Here is a 22,065-nt window from a genome sequence, read left to right as displayed (position 1 = left end):
AAAATAGAGCTGAAGGCTGCTCCAGTAATAACTGGCTGCTGCATTTAAAAGCTGCTACATAATAAAGCTGTGAGCAGTCAGCCTTATTTAAAGCTTTGGGAATTTTTAGAACACTGCTCCAAATGGAAGCAGCTTAGTGACAGGCATCATGTTTTCTCATCAGGCACACATCTCTGCAACACAGGAAACCACCACGCTTGTCATCACAGTCAGTTTTCCTTACCTTTCCTATTAAAAAGTAAACAAGAGACTCTTTGGGAACAATCTGTTTCAGTTCTTCAAGTTCTTGTAAAGCAGACTGAAAAGGAAGCAAAAAGAGCTTAGGAAGTACAAGTTACCAGTCTGCAGCCAGTTACAACATCACTAACTTGGGACTTAGCACTGGTGTGGAACGATTACCTTGGCATTTCCACACAGTATACTCCATCAAGAACAGTACAGCCTCATGAGAAGCATTTAAAGCCCCTTTACATTAGGTTTTTATTTAGAGATTGTAGCATATTATAGCCCTATTATTACAAAAATAGAGCAAGTTTACTGGGCTTTGGTCTCCTACAACACAATATTTGTCCAAAATATTTGGTTAAACTTCTACTTTAATTGTTGATACTGGAGCAATATCTGCTGCTGTGGCAGTAATCTGGCATTATCAAGAAATTCAACCTAAGAAGTTGAACCTATTCAATCTGCAGTTAGAAATGAACAGTGGTTTTAGTTATAAAAAGCTGGATTCAACCCCCTAGAACTTATTCATGTGAAGATAACTTCAAGTTTGGGCTTGCTACAGAAACAGAAGCATAAACCTGCATTTCCTTACCTAACATTAGCCAAATTTATCACACTATCAGAGTCCTTAGTGCTAATCCCCCAACGTTTCATTAGGCTATATGCAGCTTATGTGAACAGTGTAACTTAAGACTTACAAGTCCCAGCCTGATAAAGAAGAGAGTCCAAATGTTTTACTTCCTAATACACCCCTTCACCACAGACAACAAGTTACCTTGGTGAAGGGGGCAGGCACCAAAGCAAACGCTTCACATTGGCCTCTGCAAGACATGCTGATGTTCCTTTAGCTTCCTGCAAGCCCTGATGTTAATGTGTAAGCATTCTGCTTCCAGTGCATCCCCATTCCTAGCTACAGTGATTTAAAGATAACTTAGTTGTCAACAGGCAATCTTACCTTGTATTTCTCATTTGCAAATAATACAGAAGCTCTATGGAATTTGCATAGTGGGTTCTTGGGGTCAATGTTAATAGCTTTGTTTAAAGTATCCAAAGCCTTCTCAGATTTTTTCAGTGCATGCTGGACCTGTTACACAAAGGGAGAACAAGTTTCAAAGGGAAAATAACAGCTCATCTGCCAGACACAACCAAATCTGCTGGACTACATGTACCTACAGTCTGTACCTGCTGCTTTAATAAGGATTTGTCCAATTCTAGACCAAGTCTTAAGTTTTCTTACAGGAAAACTTCATCTTGCCTCATCTCCACCTCAAAACCTCCTCCCCACCCAATGGGTGAACCTTTGGCCAGGAGTGGACTCAATGCCTTTCTTTGTACATAAGTGAGAAGCAGGCACTATCCCTACATTATCTGACACAGCTTTGCTGCTACACAGAAGGCAAATGAATGGCAGCAGGGACCCATCCATCACACACAGCCTCAAGTCACCATCACAGGTATCTGAGAACTTCTCCACTTGTGAGAGTGAGGCCACTGCTTCCCAAGGACTGCAGCAGCAAATGGATAAATGATTAACTTCTCAAGCAGCCCTATGAATGAAACTGCACCGATGGGGGCTGAAGGAGCTGCCTGCTACTTAAACTTCACTTGGCATAAAGTGGCCTAAGGAAGAAGCTGTCACACCTACAAAGTGATGCAAATGAGGGCAGTGTGGACACATAACCAGGACAAAACTATGGCACTGTGAAAGGTGAGATGGGTGCTTCAGCATTTTGTAGGACTGGGAATGCTGGTCCAAGTGCAAACCACTTGATTTCTTATGTACTGAGTATTAAAAAACCCTATAAGTAGTCTGTTCACATTAATATCTGCACACAGTCCTGATTTTTGTATCACTACTATGGCAGACTCACAAACGTGACCTCATAGCATAATTTCACAACTGGCTAGAAAGAGTTTGAAGAGAGGAGTGCCTCTCTTCTGACACACGTTTAGCACTTATGATCCTCCCATAGGTACTCTGAACCTGGTGGGTTTTGCTAAACACATTCAGAATGACTTTACTCAAACAAAGCACAGAAGCAGATTAAAACACAAGGAGAGAGTTAAGTACAATCTACTTACCACTCCAATGTGACACAGTAAGACTGAGCTCTGAGGATTGATATCAAGTGCTTTCTGGAAATGCATTTCCGCTAGACTGAATTTTTCCTGCTTGTAATAAATCATCCCCAAGCCATACCTGCAAGCAGAAAAACAACTGTTCAGTAAGGCTGTATTCTAACCAAACCAGGCTTTGTCAGTCAGTATCACCTGGCAGAAATGCTCTATAGATTTGCCAACCCCATCCAAGGTGGGAAATTATTTCTTGGGGGGGCAAAAAGCTACATCTAAAATGAGCTTGGGTCTTTCTGTTCAGTTGGGTAGTGTGCATAATTGGTATTTGGTACACAGGAAGAAGGGCTCAACAGCTACAAAGTGAAAAGCATACAAGTTTCTCAAGACTAAGTGATTTACACCAGCAGATCTAACTTTCACTGCTTTATATCTACAGAGAAAAAGCTGGAAGAAACTGTGTCCTAAGGTGTAACAGGACAGATCTCTCATCTTTCCAGCTGCAAGTGAGGAACAATCAAGTGGAATGATGAGAAGTGCTGCCCAGAACAGAACAGCTGGGGTGATACAGCCAAGATTTGTGGAAACAAGAACACATCCTTCAGCATCCAGCAGGTATTTCTCCAAAAGGAACTCTGCATCACATGCAATAGGAGGGAGGTGAAGCCAAACTTACCATGCATTATAGTGTCTAGGGTTGACTCTGATTGCATTTCTAAAACAAGCTAATGCTTTGTCTAGTTCTTCTGTTAACACAAATTCATGCCCCAACAGGGTGTAGGCATAAGCATAGTTTGGATCAACTTGGATGGCTCTCTGGAAGAACTTGATTGCAATGTCATGCTCTCGTTGCAAGCTGAAACAGTTTCCTGCAGCACACCATGCCTGGTAAAAACAGCATTGTAAAGTTAGCACACTTCTTACAACCCACATGAATGATGTTTGAGCTGAACAGATTTGTTTCCCTGCTGCTTTATGTGACTGTACTAACTTCCTCCTAGATTAAAACATAACAGTAAAACAACAGTGAAGTCTCATTCCTAAGAGGCTTATAGGCCTAAATACACCTGAGAGCTAGACAAGCTGAAATAGAGAAAATGAGCATGAGGACACCCAGCACATCCTTTGATGACTAATGACTAAAGCTTCTGAAGCTGTTGGAAAGGTTAGAAATAAAACATCTGAGATGTGCAACAATAACCAAGGGGAGATGGTAAATTTGCTTTCACTTCACTTGACTAATGTGGAAATCTGCAGAGCCACAGATTTAGCAACAACCTCCCCTTTTACACATTTACAGACACACACAACTATTACTTTACTGTGGCACCTATTAAAAGATGGCTGGGTTTTGTACATCATGACTTTATATTACTCACGACTATGTTACCGTACACTCCACAGGTTAATGGACTTTGGCATAAAAAATGTGCAACATCATGTTTTACGTACCAGTGAGTTAAGTACAGCAACCAAAAGGTGGTACAGGAAGGCGACATTCCTTATCTTTGCATATGGGCAGCAGGAAGAGTGAGTAACCCACGATCTTCCTGGATGAATGAATGGTGCCAATGCAAATTTAAATAATCATTAACAGATAAAAGCTTTCAACCAGTTCCACTTAAGCTGGAATTCAAGGAAGCCATTTCAGGCATCATCAGTTCAACAAACCAGTTTGGCCATGCAGTTTTCACAGGAGAATACACCTGAGCTAGATCAGAGCACTGTTCTGAACCATTGATTTTGCCACATACAGGTACTCTGTTCTCATTCAAGACCACAGCATTTTATACCTCTGGTGAGTTTTTATCCATGTCTGTCAAATCCTTTGAGAGAACTGAAAGGGCAACATCCTTCTGCAGATGCCACAGTGTAGTCGAGTAGATCTCCATGCCTTCCACTCTGTAGTTTTCAATCCTTCTGACTTCTGAAAATATCCTCTCGGCCTAAGAACAGAAATTAAACTTAAACCAGAATTCCACCCACCAAAGCAGAGCACACAGGTCAAGGTTACAAGCTTCACGTGTCCAGGCTGAGCATCCTCTTTGCTTTGCAAGTTACTACACAGAGCTACAAGTCCTGTGACTTCCCCTCCAAGGGAAGGAAGCTACTATACCCCAACAAGAAATGCAGCCTCTCCCTAGGCTGACTCAGCTTATGTTGCTGGTTTTAATCACAGACAAGGCAAAAAAGGTACCCACAAAGAGTGCAGCATACTTTTATGGTCCAGTTCTGACCATGAGCTTTTCTGTCAGATGACAGATACTGCATTCATAGAGTGCTCCAGCCCTCCAGACATTGTGCATAATAATTACAAAGGAAAAGGCAGCATGTGGTGAACATGGGTAATGCAGGGATGGGGACATACAACACATACATGTGCTTTACTTCCATGTGAGACAGCTACACTTCTTATCAACAGCTGTCTAATGAAGTCTTTCTGACATAGGTATCTCTTTCATAAACTTCAGCTCCAGGTTTACAACACTTGAAGCACAAGAAAGGAAGAAGCAGCCTACCTTTAGGAAACCATTATGGTCCATAGCTTTAGTTTGCAAAATAAACACAATACAGAATCAACCTTTAAGATCATCTTAACTGTAAACTTCCTATAGCTTTTGCAGGAGGGCTGCAGGTGTTGTGGAAAGCTATGCAAAACAAAAGGGAAAAGTTCCTACCTGCATATATTCTGCAAGTTCGAAGTAAGCTCTCCCAATTTGGCACAGCACCCAGCCAGTGTTGTAGTGGTGGGATGGTAAATGGCTTAAGATATTGATCGCTTCCTTGCAGTTGTATGAGCACAAGGCTAAGTAACCTTTCCCCATGTCACGAAGAAGGCTCATCAAACCTTCTAGGAGAAAACCACAATAAATACAAGTGGAAAAGAAAGACAACTGAGACTTATTTACTTGATAATCCCAACAGCTCTTCATTGTCACAGGTACTGATCCCGACTTTGCCTATGAAAATCTTCCAGGAGATCCCACACACAGGCTTCTACACCCTCAATTTAGGAATAATATCCTAAACAGCAACCTTTGTAATGGAAGTCACATAGTAACAACTGCTTCAGCCAGCAACAGAACACTCAGAAACGCTCGAGTTCAGAGCAACTGCAGCTTTGCATTTACAGCAGCTATTCAAACATTTTGTTAGGTCTGAATACAGTTTCCACACGTCTGGTATCCCTGGATACATCTTCTTGCTGCCTGGAAATATTAATGAGCCCAAAGAGAGGAATTCAGCACTTTGCCTAGGACTTTCTGACAAGCTGAATAAAGACTTGGTTTTAAACAAATGGGAAATATGAAGGGAGAACTGATTCTATAAACCTGATTTTGAGGGAAGATTATTGGGTTACTCAGAGCTCCTTTGAGTCACTTTGCAAGGATCTTGCCTAAAAGTATTTTAATCATCAATAAGGATCCAAGCTTGCAAGATGTAGCTGCTTACAATCAGCCACTTTTAATACTTCCTCACTTGTTCTTTGGAACTAGAAGATACTGAATTCAACCAGATTTTATACAAAGGTGATAGCTGTGCAGGCCTACTGAAATAAAGCAGCAAACACTGGTTTTTCTTTCCATTCAACCTTAACACATAGTTTTACTCTAATACAGTCCAGTAGCATTCAAACAGACCTGCTGCTGCCTTCTGTAGCGTAAAAGCCTGGATCTGTGGTGCAACAGTGGAAATCTTCCCTTCTGAAATGATGGAAGAGTCCAGTTTGGTAATTTCCAAGCTGTCATTTAAGTTTGGTTGAGTTATTCCTCCCTTATTTGTTTTACTTTTTGTTTTCCTGTTTGGAATCTTAGGTGGAAACTTCATTTTTAATTTTTTGCTATTTTCCTGCAAGTAAGAAGAGTCAGAGTTACACAGGGAAGTCTTTTAAATGCAGAAAATCCAACCTGAAAGTGAATTGTGCAGTTACATGTATGCCTCTCTGCAGCTGGAGCCACCATGCCCAGCTATTAGACTTTTAAACTCAAGTATACAGGCACCTAGTAACTACATTGGCTATTTAGTGGTTCCTTTTTAAACAGCAAACATTCACATCACCTAACTGCAGACCATGAGTATTTGTGCTTTGCTGTTCTGCTCTTCAACCAATGGAGCAGAACACATGAAAATAACTTTGTTTTGGGGAAGAAAAGTATCTGCTCCAAATGAAATCTTCAATAAATACCTCTGAACACCACCCACCTCTTTTCTAATGGGCTGACAGCTACCAGCACCACTGCATTTGCAGTGCCAAGCATGTATCACCACAAGCATGTGTCTTTGCATTTGATTATGATATTCTTCCTTCTACCACTTTAGCTGAGCACTTGGTAGATTTAAACCCAACATATTATGGCATCATGACAGGTTTTGTACAGCTACGTGCTTCATACAAGTTCTGCTCATCACAGAATCTGTTTTTCAGCTGCTGTACAGATGGGGAAAGCATTAGTCAGCACAGTGGCATGGATAAGAAACCCCCAAGTCTGCAACACATGAAGTTGGTTACCTTTGTAGTAGAGCTATCACTAGTAAAGAGGCGAGAGCTTCTTCGAGGCAGTGAGTTTGGTGGAGCAGCAATTGTTGGGCTCAATACCTGAGGTGTTGTACTGAAAACAAGCAGCACATGGGGAAAAAAATAAGTTCTTGGCTTCATTTTTCATAAAACCAGTTTTTATCTACGTTTTAAACAAAGACACTCGAGAACTCCAAGGACAGATACTCCCAAAACTGAATTCCAAGAAGACTTTGTTCTTCCCTTACCTGGTCTGTGGGCCAGAGCTCTGGGTTTGTGCAACAAGAACTGGAGTGACTTCCCGGCTATTTCCGCTCTGTGAGAAGACAGACTTGGTTCCAGCTTGGCTTATCCTGCTGACAGGCTGCATAACACAAAGTTTCTACAGGTTTGTTATTATGTCACTAAGGAAGCTCAGCTTCTGCTCTACCAAATCTATTTTGCTTATCAACCACTGCATAAAGGAGGATAAATAGAGTCTTTCAGTAAAGAAGTACCATCAGAAGTACCCCCCATGCTACCTGTTAAAACATCAGGAAGTTTACCAACTTTATGCACATCAGCTGAAAGATCCAAAATCTCCATCTAGTGGCAAGAAACTGTATGTTGGTTGTACAAGAATAAAAGGGAATGAAAAGATGTCCTATTTAAAGTTACAGGTACTCAGAGTGAAGTTAAGTTGGAGCACCAAGTTATTGCACATCAGTTGAACACTGTGCACACACCTTTTGTACCTTTTATTTGCCACAAGTTACAAGCATGTGATGTGACTCAGCACCAGAACATTGGCTTATATCTTCAGACAGCTTCATAGAGCTAAACTGTGCACTCTGCTGTCCAGCCTGGCACAGCTGAGGTGTGGGAACTTGGAGCTGTGATACCTTGACTGTGAATGTGAGACCCAAGGAGGAAGTTCAGATAGAAAGTCATTGTCTGATGTGCAGACTCCCTATAAAGGCTTCCCAACAGGTCCTGCCCTCCCTGCCTTTTAAAGAAAGCTTAAACCCAAGCTTTCTGCTTTCTCCAGGGACACTTACATTCAACTCTGATGGTTGTTCAGAAGAGATGCTCTTTCACACACCAGGAATCAGAAAGTGAGATCAGTGGTGGCACAAGCACCACCAGTTTACACATTATCTGACTTCTAACATTCTATCCTTCCCTTCTCAGTTTCTTTGTTACCAGAGGCCAGTTTAGGCAGCCAGTAGCATGCTTGCCCACTCAGATAGGAAGCCTTTGGATCCATCCTAATGTTTCATTCATTTACATAGGAGTCTCCTAGGAAACTGCCTCCGTTAAGTCATGCACATTTAAGCCACAGCTATACTCAACCTTTTCTAACTCAGGCACTTGAAAAGCAGAAATGAAACTGGCCGAGTAATTATTTGCATTGGGCAAAGCAAGCAGCAGAATTCCAAGCTGCTATTAAAAGGCATGTTAAATAGCTGTGTTTTGTGGAGCACAGATGCATCTGGGCAGAAAGCAGATGCATGGACTACTGAGATTCACACCTTTGTGCTGTGGTGCCACATCTAACAAAGCAACAGCAGCAAATACAACTTGCTAGATATACATGTAAGTACACCCGGAGATGAAATGCAGGTGAGTGCTACACTGAAGAGCTGCACTTCACTTATTGCTTCTATTATTCAGACTCAGGAAAATGTACCTTCCTACACATGCACAGTCCACCACAAACCAGTGTTTTCAACTGTACTGGGGGAACCTGGTTGGCCCTGAGCAACTACAGGATGGAAACTGGATCAGAGACACGAAAACACCCTTCTAGCAGACTGGTTTAGCACAGTCCAGCCCTAAGAGAACAAAGGCACAACTAAAGAGTGACAGAAAGTGCTGCAGTAATGTGAAAAGTGAAATTCACTTACAGAATGTCACAGCAACCAACTGATGTGTCCTGAGCATCAAGCATGGGAATTCAAGTCCTACTTTGTGAGGAATACACTATTCCTTGCCCTGAGTTTTTACATGAGAGAGTTGGCCACCTATTGCACACTTACATCCCTCACACGACTTCAAGACTTACTAAAAATAGGGGGAAAAACCCTCAGGTTTTTGTTTTTAGAAAGGAACAAATGGTTCTTCAACTGTCACCAGCATTCTACCTCCCATTTATCACTATGGCAACTAAGGCTGTTTCAAAGGCAGTAAAAAAGACATTTTTTCCTGCCTTCTACACAGGAGTTACTGAGTGAAGCACTCAGGCCTCCACAGACCACAGTGCTGTTTGGATTGCTCTGGTCTGCAAACAAAGACTTCAAGAACTGCATGCAAAAACCTTCAGCTCCACTGAGGATTTCTGGATGATGTGAAGTCATCCCTGACAATACATTCCTTAAACAAACCTGGAGCTTGCATTCTAATTCTGGACTGGCTTCAGACCCCAGCTTGTAGCCAGAGAAGTTCTGAAGCCTTCACTGCTTAGAAGCACCAGCACTGGGACATGACAGGAGGTGGACAGCAGATACAACACTGCACCTTCCTCTGGCTGGAGCTGATCAGCCTGCACATGGTTTGGGTATTTTGGGTGGGGGAAAAAGGGCTTGTTTTAATTAGAAATAGAAGACTATTGCTTATCATTATAAAAGGTGAGGAAACAAATTTGCCTGCCAAAGGAAGTGTCACAATAAGCTGAGTATGCCTACAGACATCTTTCCTTGCAGTATTGTGGGGGCAAAGAATCCCAGAAAGGTTTGCATTGGAAGGGATCTTAAAGCTCCTCCAGCCCCAACACCAACCCCTTCCACTGGAGCAGCTGCTCCAAGCCCCTGTGTCCAACCTGGCCTTGAGCACTGCCAGGGATGGGGCAGCCACAGCTTCTCTGGGCACCCTGTGCCAGCGCCTCAGCACCCTCACAGGGAACAGCTTCTGCCTAAGAGCTCATCTCAGTCTCCCCTGTTCTGGCAGGTTCAAGCCATTCCCCTTGGCCTGGCCCTACAGACCCTAATGAAGATGTACTTAAAGCTGGTGAACTACATATTATTTTGCTGTATTAAATGACTGTTAGTAAGAGCAAAGGATGGGTTGTTGTAAACACGCTTTGTAGACACATAGGACATAAATTAGATTCTCACTTAATAAACCCAAAACATTTCCACAACTTATGGAGGCTTCAAGCAGTTCCACACTCAGACAAACTGCCTTTCAAAACATCTTTTGCTGTGGGTATGTTGGGTTCTCCTCACTGTTGGTACAGTTCAGCCTACATGCAATGTTTTTCTATCTGCATTATGGATTCTTCTTTGAAGCACACTGCAACATCAAACTTGTAGAACAGCAACCCAGAATGCAAGATACCTTCTTTGAAGGTGCTCCTGTGGATGGCACATCAATTACAGAGGAAGAGTTCGTGTAGTTTTGTAAATAGGACCCATCTCCAGGGCTTGGGGTTTCTAGTGGCAAAATTCCAAAGCTGAGAAGAAAACAAAGAGGAAGGTTCAGTGTCTGGATGCTGAAGCACAAGAGCTGACCCTGTGGTTAAACAGATCCAGATGATCTACTTTAATTTACTTCATCGATTGATGTTAACCCTCTAATATCTTGCTCTCCTCATCTGAGATAGATTTTAATAGAAAATACTCCTGAAATCAAAAAGACAACTTCCTTTGCCTGTCTGCATAATATCATAACGCAATAGACAGACCATCCAAGCACTAATGGCTTCTCACATAATGCTGTTTAAATACAGGACTGAGCATATATTTACATGTCCTTAGAGCTATTCTTCAAGTTCTTATGAATAGCTTTTCATCATGAAGTTTATCCCAGACAGAAAACATATCCCTTTAAAGATTCTTCCAGTGTGAACATCACCATAAGCAATACACTGAATCAACAGCTCCACTCTTCTAATCAAAACCACCAACTGCTTGTTTAGAAAACAGAAGTGATGAACACCAGGCCCAACAGCAGTTACAGAGGTTGTTAGCTTTTGCTGCTACAGCTTTACCATGTGTTATCAACATGAGTGTTCGGGTACATCGTGCACCAAACACGTTTCAAAATCACAGCTGCAGACAGAAACTATCTCAAGGACTTACCTTGGAGTTAATGGGCTCAAAGCTGCAGGTCCTCCCAGTAAACTTCGCCCAGTTTTTGGTTTATTTTGAGCCTGTTTAGACAAGATAGAAGTTCCTGACCCAAGAGGGACAGCATCTGGTGAAATTACAGCTGAGTCAATGTAAGACATAGAAGAATCCGAGTTCAAGGAGGAATATTTGGAATTGGAGGATTCGAGGTTGATTCTGTTCAACTCCTGAAAAACAGAAGGCAGCTCTGAGATACTCAGTGTAGTTTCTACTCAGCACTCTTCAGTTAAGGTGGAAAAACCCCACTTTAAATACAACGACTTCAGCAAAACTCACAATTGTGTCTTGAGGCGTTTCCATCAGGACAGTCTCAGGCTGCCTGTGTGATACGTTGTGATTAGATACCAATGTTGTGCAAGTGTTAGGCAGGCAGCTGCTGAAGTTCTGTAGAGATGTTAATTTGAATGTTTGGTCAGGGTCTGGTTTTTCACCTGTAAGATTGGAAAGAGATTTAAACAGTTATTCTTGAGTCCATACCCCAAACATTCAATCTGAAACAAGGAGGACAGGGGACAAGGGATTTTAGAAGGGGTGTGTTCTTACTTCATTGTTTAAAACTACACTAAACCACGAGTGTTCTTCCACTACAAAACCCTGGACAATCAGTTTGATTAGAAAATAGACCTGCTATTTATTCTCAGAAGAACAGTTTCTAAGGGTCTATTAACTGTAGGTTGGAAACGTGGTATTGTTAAATCCAAAGTAGCAAGAATGGAAGGAACCAAGACAAAAGCTCTAAACACTGGCAAAGTGTTTTAAATGCATTGCTGCTCTCAAAACCACTCCCAGAGAGTTCTGCTGGCATGTTTCTTGTTAATTCAATGAGTAAACAGTATAATAAACTTTGCCAATCTAAATTGGAAAGCTTGACATAACCAGAAACAGAGAACATCTTCACTGGGAATGCAGTTCTGCTGACTTACCTATTTCACATAGCGACTCAAAAGGGGACCAGAGGAAAGGATTTAAACTAAGGCTCTTTTGGTAACATTCTGATCCTTTGGCAAGCCGGTCTGTCTTGCTGCAAGAAGAATGTAACAGTTTATAGGGAAACTGAAACAGCACTTTTGTTCAAGATAGCTTTCTAGAAGAGGGGTTGAAAAACAAAAGCATGTTGAGAGTCACAGCAACATTCCTCACTGTTTCAAACCACAGAGCAATACTGGCTTCTTTTCAAGTTATTTGGCATATTCAGACACAGATGAAAGCTACTTAGACAACAGAGTCCTCAAAAGTTACAGAAGCACTAATAGAGCTTGAGAGTTTTCATTTTAGGAAGATGCTGCTCTTTGCAATGGCTTTTTGTCTTGTTTGCTAGCAGCAAGCCCATTGCTCGCCTTCCAGGCATTTTAAACATCTATGGATGATGCTTTTACATAGAAATCTGGGGCTAAATTGCATCCCTAAGTATCTGGCTTCTCGTGAACTGGAGAACAGGTACACTAAAAATGTATCTGACTAAAACTGAGCTTGGTCAAATAATCCCTCCTCTCCCCAAGGCTTTACCGGACACAACAGAAAAGCAACATTACCAATAGACATGTCCCAGTAAGGAGAGCGTAAAGCATGCAGAGTCACCAAACTCCATCACAATGTCATCATGGCTTTTCTGTTTATTCAACACTCCACCAGATAAGATCTGCTCTCCTTCTGCAAGCCTTTGCAAAAAACAAGAGGTTTAGAGGGGTTACAAGGCTCACAGGATTGGAAGTCCAGTGTTTTCAGCCTGCTGCAAACAAAAACAGGAACCCACTGTCAGCGTTCACAAGTTCCACACCACATAGAAACTACTTTCTGCAAAGGGATTGTAAGAACTGGTGAATTCTTCTAGTAACACAGAGGTGTGCAGTACTCTGAAGCTGAACATCTCTACTGGGACGGAAGAAAACCAAAGCAAACACCAAAACCCCAACAATACTCCAAAACCAGACTAATAATACAAGATGACTTCTCCAGAAGGAACTCATCTTAGGTAGAATACTAAGCAGAAGGCCAGAAAGTCTTCTGGACACCCCATTTCTGAAGGTACTTTACCTAGTATCAAGCTAAGATGAGGCTTAGTCTGGCTTTGTTTCTCAAATAACAAATACAACCTGTAAGGCTCCAACAACACTGAAAGTGTCAAAAGAAACACAAGTCAAGACATCCTTACTGCTCTAAAGATGACTGCAGAGAAGCAGCAAGATACCTTGCCACTGATCCTGTCAAGGCTAATTTTGATGTTGAATACAGCATTCTTGGACAGGGTTTCAAGATGGGTTTGATGTGGGTTTTTAAAACCAGATGTCTGTCTGCCATCTTCTCCCTCACCTACCCATTAACAGAAATAGGGGAAGAGAAACAAGCTTACTCCTTGAGGGAAGTGGCCTAGCCATTAAATTCATACTGGAAACACTTACTAAGCAAAGTATTAGAGAAACACAAAACCAAACCAAACACTTCCCAGAGTGGTGTCCTTGAGACATCTCAGCCATCAATGCTTTCTCTCCCTACGCAGCTCGACAACTCCTCTGTAAGTTACTCAATACCTTTTAGAGGTTTCTGCAATATGGACTAATGCTCATTAGGTCCGTATCTGAAAGCAAAATGAACTGAACTTACAACCTTCAGAGCTGGAAGACCAATGTATTACTAGTTTATGCAATATGACAGCTTTCAAAGAGAAACTCAGACAACAAACAAAATGCATTTGTAATCCTGGACAGAACATGAAGGATTTACTTACTTGCTGAGGTCAACACAACATTTTGCAAGCAGGTATTTACACTGCGGAGTAGTACAGCTGTGTCCCTTTAGGAGCCTGTATGCTTTATAGGCCTTTCCTGAGCGGTAGTAACACGTTGCCAGTAAAAATAGTGCTTCTTCTGAATGTACTGAAAACATAATTCAGATTATCAGTTAGTTGTTTCCCCTTTTGATACAAAGAATTTGGGGGCAGGGAGTAAAAGCCAGCCAGGAACAAGACACAAGAAACAGAGTACTGAGAGTAGTTCATTACTGCATGAAGCACATTCCTTTATTTGTGGCCAGGTAACAAACTCCCATATGCCATTTTCCTGTATGGTCAGACCAACTATAAGAGTACTCTTGTAAGTAAGAACTTTGATCCTTCTGGCTACCCAATCCAACTAAGCCATCAGCCAGTTTGCTGTTAAAGTAACAGCAAGCCAAGTAAAGCAGCCATTCCCTAGCAGAACAGAGCTACTTTTTGCTGCCTCTATTATTTCATTGGGAACATGGCTTAACGTTACCCTTTGATGCAAAAGTCATCTCCATCTAAACAGAAAGCAAGACTAATTAAAGCACAAACATTTCTGCATGGCAGAAACTGCAAGTATTTAGATTTGATGTCTGCTTCAAGACTTCTTCCATTGCAGAGGTGAATTATGCACCACACTGAGAACGTTCTATTCAAAGAGCTTGTCTTGGCATCCAGATTTAAGGCTGAGGTCAGACTCACTGATTTTATTTGTGATTACACAAAGGACAGAGAGGTAACCCCCTTAAAACCTTGCTGGGAAAATCTCAGCTCAAACTTCAAATGCCAAAGGTGTTTTTGTGAGGCAATGGAGAACATTACCATGCTCAATGCAAGTCAAACACGAAGCTATGATTATGTGAGGTATCTGTTTCACTCCATTTTAACTGTGTTCTGTTTTAAGCACAAGAGACACCCAGGTACACTCACGGATTACATACAGCCATGGTGTCCTACCCTATTCTTTGTACTCCCCCAAAATGTTCCAGTCAAATCACTCGTGTAATGATGTATTGTAGCTGAAAGAAAGGCTTGCTATAAAGGCAAGCAACTTAAACCTCCAAACAACTGAGAAACCAACATTATTTTCTACTTTTCAGAAGAGGCTCCCATCAAATGGAATTCAACATTTAAAGAAACAGTTCTGGTGTTTGTTCATCTACCTACATGGAGCTCTTCAGAAAATCAGTATGAACATTGTACAGAAACCTCTTTGGGCAACCTGCTGCACTGAAAAGGGACTAGTTTGTGTCATCACACAGCCAGGAACAGGGCAAACTGAAGCCCTCCAGAGAAGACATTTTATTTGCCTTATCCTAAAACCACCAGAAGAGAGGTTTGAAAATTCAAGTTAAATCAATTCCTGTATCCATTAATTTAACACACTTCAAATTCTGGGAAAACACCAAGCCACAGCCATCCCCTCCAGGGCAGTGACTGCCCGTGGACTTGAAAGTCAATCTCAGGGTAAAATCTCTACTGCCAATATGGAATCACTGTATTCACGTTCAGCAGCTTCTACTCTGTGGTAGAACTGCTTCATTTAAGCAGAAGCCAGATGTTTTGTTAGCAGTTAATGGCTTGAACCAAGCACCAGCATGCATGCTGCTCTCTCCCAGCACTGCCGGTCACTGCAAAAAGCACTCTGAAGTACTCTTGCAGAGCATTATTCTGCACAGATAACATCAGGATCAAGTCATTCATTTTTCTCTTGGCTGCTGCAATTACCTCCAATCCAGCATTTCCCTGCATCTCACAGCGTGCTGTGTTCAGGAGAGATGCATCATCCCTAAAGCACCATTTCCTTTATGCACACCTAGATCATAAGGTACCTTAATATTCTACACAACGTTTGTCATTTAAGCACCAGATGGAAGACTCCAGATTTCATGGGTAGCCCAGAAACCACTCGTGTGCTGGGCTGCATCCCCAGCAGTGTTGAAGGAGGCAACTCCTGCCCCTCTACTCTGTTCTGGTGAGATCCCACTTGCAGCAATGTCTGCAGTTCTGGAGTCCTCAACATAAGAAGGACATGGAGCTGTTAAAGCAAGTCTAAAGGAGGCTATGAAGATGAACAGGGACTGGAGCACCTCCCTCTGAACACAGCCTGAGAAAACTGGGGCTGTTCGGCCTGGAAAAGCTATTAAAACCCTTCTTTCCCATTTGATACCATACAACAGATCACTGTAAACATCGTGCTCAGACACACAACTCCAATGGTTTAAGGAGATTCTACTGTAAAATAACATTATTATTGTTCCTTTATCTCATTTTCCAACCTAACTGCGAGGCATCCTTCTGCCTTTCCCAAGCAGCAAGTTAAACTTCATTATCACAACAACAGGAGTAAAACAAAGTAGAAGCAGGGACTCAACAATCCCCAAACCAAAATTGAGAGAAAGCTTTATATTTGCCCAGTACCTACCTTCTGCATATAATCTTTCTGCCAGGAACACGGCATCTCGGTAAGCGTAGTGGTTAAGTGCTTGCCATATAGCAGCCTGCAAGACAAGAAAAGACTCTAGCTCTAGAGAGAAGCTTTAAAAATGCAAAAACTCATTAGCCCTTATTGGTAAAAAAGGCAAAGTTGAGAACTCAACTTTGAGGCATAGGAATAGAGAAGGATAAACCTGCAGGCCAAGCTCCAGCTCTTGCAGCTATTGGTAAGGAGACTTAAAAAGACAAAAATCAAAACACCCAACTTAGCACTGAAGTCATGAACTAATCTAAGAGTGTTGCTCATGAGTTACTACACGCAACTGTCTATAAACCTCAGCCAGCACACACTGATATAACAGTGAGGGCTCCCAGTTGCTACAGGTGTGTACCGGCATGAATTATGGCAAACTCCCACCAAACAAGGCCACAAAGTAAAGGTGAGAACTGGACTATTCCATTCTGCTCTTAGGAAGGGCAGAGGGGTGGGACAGAGCTGGGTGCCCAACCCATTTCACTGGCATCATGCATAAATCCATGTAAACCATCTCCTCTTGAACATGCTAAACCAAAGCTCAACAGGACTGAAATCATGTCAGTGTCTGAGGCTGTCGATACAAGCCTGTTGATTAAGTATTCAGGTATGCAGCATTGTCCTTGGAGGGATATCAGTATTCCCTTAAGAATCAACACGATCCATTGCTTTTTGTGTGCTCTTTGCTTGTCAGCCACCTCCCTGCTGCCGCTAATTAGGATCACACAAGAGTGCAATGCAAATGAGATGGGACAATTGATACATACAGACGTACATCAAGGCAAACCTGCTCCTGCATTTTGCTCCTATATCCATCCTTGGTCAGAAACAGCTCCCTGAGTAAGGGTACCATCACCTTTGCTCATGAACACCAAGCTGGAGAGTCCGGACCTACCAGTATTTGTGCAGACTCAAAACATGGCACTACTCCAGTGAAAGGCAAACCAAACATACACACAGGAGCACAAACTGTGTATGCCACTAAAGCTGCTGTCACAATTGCAGTGCTGTCACCATCCTTGAGCTGTCCAGCAGAAGGGCTGGGATATACAGGGTTCACAACAGATACTCTGCCCATTTTGTTCACATCAGAAGCCTTATGTTATCTGGAAAGAACACATGACATGTATACAAGTGTGTAAAGAGTATATTACAAGTATATGCCCATTACAAGTAGCAGTGTGGATGCTGCATTGTATGCAGATGTTTGTGTTCTGAGGTGAGCAGGCTGGTACCAGGACTGTGATTCCTCCCTACCCATCAGTCTTGCTCAGGTTCCAAAGCTGTTTTCTATAAGGAGCAATCAGGCATTTTGCTATTATCAATCTGAACTCAAGAATTCAAGGCACTTTGGTTTAGTACTTCAATATTCATCAGAACTGAAGACAAACAGAATTAGCTACTGATACCTATCAGACACTCCAAAACGAAAATAGATCTTCCAGAGCTAAAGAAGCAGCATCCTGCAATGCTATTCCCAGTAGGAAAAGCAAATGCCAGTTTCATCTGAAAAAACTCAACCATCACAGAGTTACATGTACCATATGCTGCTACTTCCAACACAAACTTGACAAACACAGGGTGTGAAAAATGTGCGAGTTCTCTTCACGGGAAGCCTACACAGTCTTTGTGAACACTACACCCCAGAGGCTCCAATTACTATACAGAATATTACACATAAAATCTCAGAGATGCTATTTTGTTCTATCAGTAGGTCCCAACAACATCCTTTAAAAGTCAACAGGTACTTTCAAGCTTGTGTGAGGATATTTGAAAGTGAATTCTCTTACTTGGATTATTACAATGCAAACCCCTTCTTCTTTCTCCCTGGCAGTATTCCACACTTCAGATAACTTCAGCCAGAGTCTGCCTCAAGTGATTACTCCCTTTTACCTTGAAAAGCTCCAAGGCTGTACATTGTTCTGGTCAGTGTGGCACAGAAAGCATGAGACAGAAGGATAGTGTTAAAATCTTTCACATTGTACCCGAGTTAGAGCAGCCTAAAGTCTCCTTTTCTCTTGCTCTCAGCAGCAGCTCTCCCTTTACCAAGTCATGAGTGACATTTAGCTGAATCTATCCAGTTTGTGCCATCTTCAGGTTAAAAGTGCTGTCTTTAGAGGGCTGTAACTGCATGCTTACAAAACAAAGGCATGGGGGTGGTGGTGGTGAAATCAGTGTCATTTGACTTCTCAAACAGGAGCAAGTTGCCAGAAACTACCTTGCCAAAGGCTGAGAGAGGACACAAGTGATTTTGCAGCCACATTATAAAAGTTACACTACATACTGGCTCAAGTAACAATTGTTGCTGAGCAGAGTGCCAGTGGAAGCAAGATGTCAGCTGGTAGTATCCCTGTAGTAACTCATTTTGCAGCTCAAAAGGCGCAAGTCAGCCTCGTGCCTCCAGCAGATGAATGCTGAAGGCAGTAGCCTTGCACACACTCTCCTAGAAGAGCAGGAAGAGAAAAAAAAGGTGGCAAGGAATCACATACCTACACAGTAACCATTTTCTATGAGAACAGATGTCTAAGGTATGACTGTGTCTCAAACTACTGAAAAAGAACATTTCTTGTGCATCTTTTAATCAATCTCTTTAGTAATTTAGTTTGTTCTAGAAGTTCAATGCATCTACACAGCATTAGTGACACATAACTGCTAAACCACACCAGAAGAGGGGTCTGAAGCAAAGAACTTAAGGAGCATTTACGCAATAAAAATTACTCAATCTAAGAGATTTCAGAGCAGGATACCAAAGTACAAGCACAAACACAACCCAAATGCAGCCTTAGGTTCCTCCTTATGGCAGTTATCAAGTTTTACATGGAACCTGTTGGTAGAAGCCCAAAGCAGTTGCCTCCTCGAGAGTGTGCAAAGAACTTGAGATACTTCAGTCATGACTTCTGCTCTTGGGGCTACAAATATGGACAGGAAGGAAGCTTGAAGAACTGCACAGTCTTATTCAAGTGTGCTTGCAGATCAGATGAACCTCCAGGCCCTAGTCACTCATTCTAAAGATGCATTCAGTTGAACAGGGAATTCCAAAACTACCATACCAACCACAGCTCTGCAGCAAAGACTCCTCAGAGAGGAGAGGAAGAGAAGCAGATTCACACAGGTCTACCTTCCACCTAGAAAATCCTGTACATTGTCCACGTGTCACTTCATATATAAGCCAAAGAGCTCTTGAAAGATAGGCATTCTCTTCTGACAGTTCTATAGCTTTGGAAGTGATTTTGAAAGCTTTATAGCTTATTGGCATGCTAAGCAGCTTCTATCACAATGTAAGACTTCTCCAGGGTGGGCAAAGGGAGGAAGACTTTTCTGTGATAAGCTATGCTGCATTTACCAGGTATGCATCAACGAGCAGACAGTGGCAGTGGGTGTTTTCAGCCACCACAGCAGCCTTGGAGCTCAAGCACCATTCAAATGGGTCACAGCAGATGATCACCTTGAACAGCTAAATCCCAAGGAAAGTGTGCATTTTGTTTCCAAGCTGTTTTCCAGAAACACTTGGAAAGCATCCAGTCTGCTTCTCAGTACATGGGATACAAAGCTTTACTTTTGAGCTGAAGAGTTTTCAACTGACCACATCAGGATGAACAGTAGAGGTCTGCTGTCTGCATAAACTCTTCTTGTTGGCACTTTTGTTCATCTTAAAGGAGTAAAAGAAGTTAGTAAAAATCAAATCAGGGAAGAGGATGCCTTTTGGGACATGTAACACAAGGCAACACACACAGAGATGGGATTATTTACCGTGTTTTGCCTATCACAACTGTAAAGATGACAGTTTGTTGCTGGAATGCTAAGCCCTGCAGACATCTGAAAGGCTGAGAGAGAACAGACAAATAGACAGGAAAAAATCTCTGCAATGACAAAAATGAGAAGTACTGTCAAACTGTCCAATCAGAGCACTTTAAAAAAATCAGGAAAACAGAGCTAGATCCATGGATTCCAGCTAAACTGGGGATTCAGAAATGCAATCAACTGCACCCAGATGTGCACAGCGAAACGGAGACCACTCACTGGACACGTTACACCAGCCAAGAGCTGGGTGGGAAAGGTGCTGCAGTAAAGCGGTCCAGTATCTACAATGCTGCTCGTAGCCATGGCACTGTGGACTACAGGAACCACAGCAGAGCCAGGCAGGACTCAAACACTGACCTTGTACTGGATGGTGCACTGGTGGTTTCTTTACTGTTAAAGGCAAGGATACGACCAAGGCCACAAAAAAGAACAAATCCTAAACTTCCCAGTGTTGCTGTAAGCAAGGAAAGCAGCAAAGCTAAGAGCAATAGAACCACTGATAAAGGAACTGGTATTTGAAAGCAGGCAGAATCTAAATAGATATAGTCAATGAAGCAAAACCTCATGGAAACAGCCAAGCTGATGAGAGCTTCAGAATGGAGAATGACATTAGAGAGGTCTTCACCTATCAAGAAAACGAGCACAAGACTGCACATTTCTACCAGGGAACTCCCAGAATGGCAAATATTTTCCACTTGGTTTGTCTAGTTAGCACAGTGCTGGAAACACTAAATATTGTTTCCGGGCATTCACTCTGCAATGCATTCTTGCTTCCTTCTCTATTGTAACCCCATGCTTTCCTAGAACACCCAACTGGTACAAAACAGCCAGCTCCAAGGGTAACAGCAACAGCTTAAGTGTGACCAGTGCAAAGAGGGACCAGGTGGCACTTCCAGCTCCACGCTGACCCTTGTTCTCCGAGTGGATGAGCAGAACAGTGGCATCAAGGACACAACCATCACCACCTTGCACAGAAAGGGTCAGGTCAGCAGGGTGGTCTTCCACAGGAGAAGTCTTCCTTTGCCTCCTACGAGGAGAGCCTAAAGCACGCATCCTAAAGCACGCATCGTCACGATGCTCATTACAGAACACAGTCGTGTACTACCAAGACACTTACAGCAACATGCTCCTACCATAAATAGAAACAAATCCCCTCTGTTGAAAGGCTAAAAACGAACCAAACAACAAGAACGTGGACGCAAAAAGAAGACTGATTAATGGAGGTTACAGAATAGGTAGAATAATGGGTGCACAGGCAAGGTGGAAAGAAGCAGCAAGTCTTATTTCAATGAATCATGCCTTTGAAATGGGAAGACTGAGAACAAGAGCAGGAAGCCCATCAGGGTCACTGCAGCGACACTAAAACATGGAAGAAACCCCAAATCTATGTTATTTTCTCTTCCAGGTCTCCCCTCCATAGGGAGGCATTAACTCCTCGGGAAAAAGGAACGTCCTTCACCTGCATCCCGGAGCCGAACGTACCGCGAGCATTCAGGAACCAAACAGCAGCAGAGATAAGCGAGATGGAGAGAGGTATCAACAGGTCTCCAGGGGACCCACCGGGGCAGCCCAAAGGGCCTTTATCTGGAGGCCGCGGGCAGCTCCGGGGGTGAGGCCGGCTGCCCCGGCCGGGGGCCCGGCAGGGCCGAGAGGGCGAGAGCGGCTGGTCCCGGAGGCGGAGGGGACCCACGGAGGAGCAGGGAGCCCCGGGCAGCGGGGCCGAGGAGCCGGCCCTGCCCCGCTCCCACCGGCGGGGCCCGCAGGCCCCCAGCCCCATGAGCGGCCCGAGCGGAGCCCCCGGAGAGGCCCCGGTGCAGGGGAGGCCTTCCCCGGGATGAAGCGGCACGGCGAGGCCGGGTCCCCGGGGCAGGCCGGGCCGGGGCCTGGGGCCTGAGCCGCCTCAGGGGTCGGTACCTGGACGGGTTCCTGCAGCACCGTCATCCTGCTGTCCCCGGTCTCCTCCTCGCCGAGCCCGGAGCGGGGCAGCCCCGGCCCCGCCTCAGTGCGTGTCCCGGCAGCGGCGCGGCCCGGCCCGGCCCCTGCTCATTTAAACTCCCAGCGACCGTTACCGGGGCAGGCGGCGGGGAGGGGAGGGAAGGAACGAGGCCGGCCGAGC

The 22,065-nt window shown here is 43.4% G+C and overlaps 1 protein-coding gene across 6 annotated transcripts in view; it reads right to left on the bottom strand.

Annotated features, from left to right (window-relative positions):
* LOC101867735 (cell division cycle protein 27 homolog) overlaps window positions 1-22,065 on the bottom strand; it is a 26,460-nt gene extending 4,395 nt beyond the window's left edge. For 2 of the 6 annotated variants that reach the window (XM_034070071.1, XM_034070073.1), the window contains exons 1-17: window positions 21,864-22,065; window positions 16,104-16,179; window positions 13,646-13,793; window positions 12,453-12,578; window positions 11,844-11,941; window positions 11,197-11,351; window positions 10,873-11,087; window positions 10,130-10,244; window positions 7,063-7,178; window positions 6,809-6,908; window positions 5,940-6,147; window positions 4,977-5,149; window positions 4,092-4,244; window positions 2,975-3,183; window positions 2,308-2,425; window positions 1,181-1,309; window positions 224-298 (exon numbers count right to left, since the gene is read on the bottom strand). In XM_034070071.1, the coding sequence (XP_033925962.1) occupies window positions 224-298; window positions 1,181-1,309; window positions 2,308-2,425; window positions 2,975-3,183; window positions 4,092-4,244; window positions 4,977-5,149; window positions 5,940-6,147; window positions 6,809-6,908; window positions 7,063-7,178; window positions 10,130-10,244; window positions 10,873-11,087; window positions 11,197-11,351; window positions 11,844-11,941; window positions 12,453-12,578; window positions 13,646-13,793; window positions 16,104-16,179; window positions 21,864-21,890 (2,241 nt within the window). In that variant the 5' untranslated portion in view covers window positions 21,891-22,065. Of the gene's footprint in view, window positions 1-223; window positions 299-1,180; window positions 1,310-2,307; window positions 2,426-2,974; window positions 3,184-4,091; window positions 4,245-4,976; window positions 5,150-5,939; window positions 6,148-6,808; window positions 6,909-7,062; window positions 7,197-10,129; window positions 10,245-10,872; window positions 11,088-11,196; window positions 11,352-11,843; window positions 11,942-12,452; window positions 12,579-13,645; window positions 13,794-16,103; window positions 16,180-21,863 lie in introns of all 6 variants that reach the window. The other 4 variants (XM_034070072.1, XM_034070074.1, XM_034070069.1 and 1 more) reach the window with 3 other exon arrangements.

Source organism: Melopsittacus undulatus, chromosome 17 (assembly GCF_012275295.1).
Source record: "Melopsittacus undulatus isolate bMelUnd1 chromosome 17, bMelUnd1.mat.Z, whole genome shotgun sequence".
NCBI classification, from domain to species: domain Eukaryota; kingdom Metazoa; phylum Chordata; class Aves; order Psittaciformes; family Psittaculidae; genus Melopsittacus; species Melopsittacus undulatus.
Note: the sequence above shows the minus strand (reverse complement) of the source record. Positions and strands in the feature narration are given on the sequence as shown.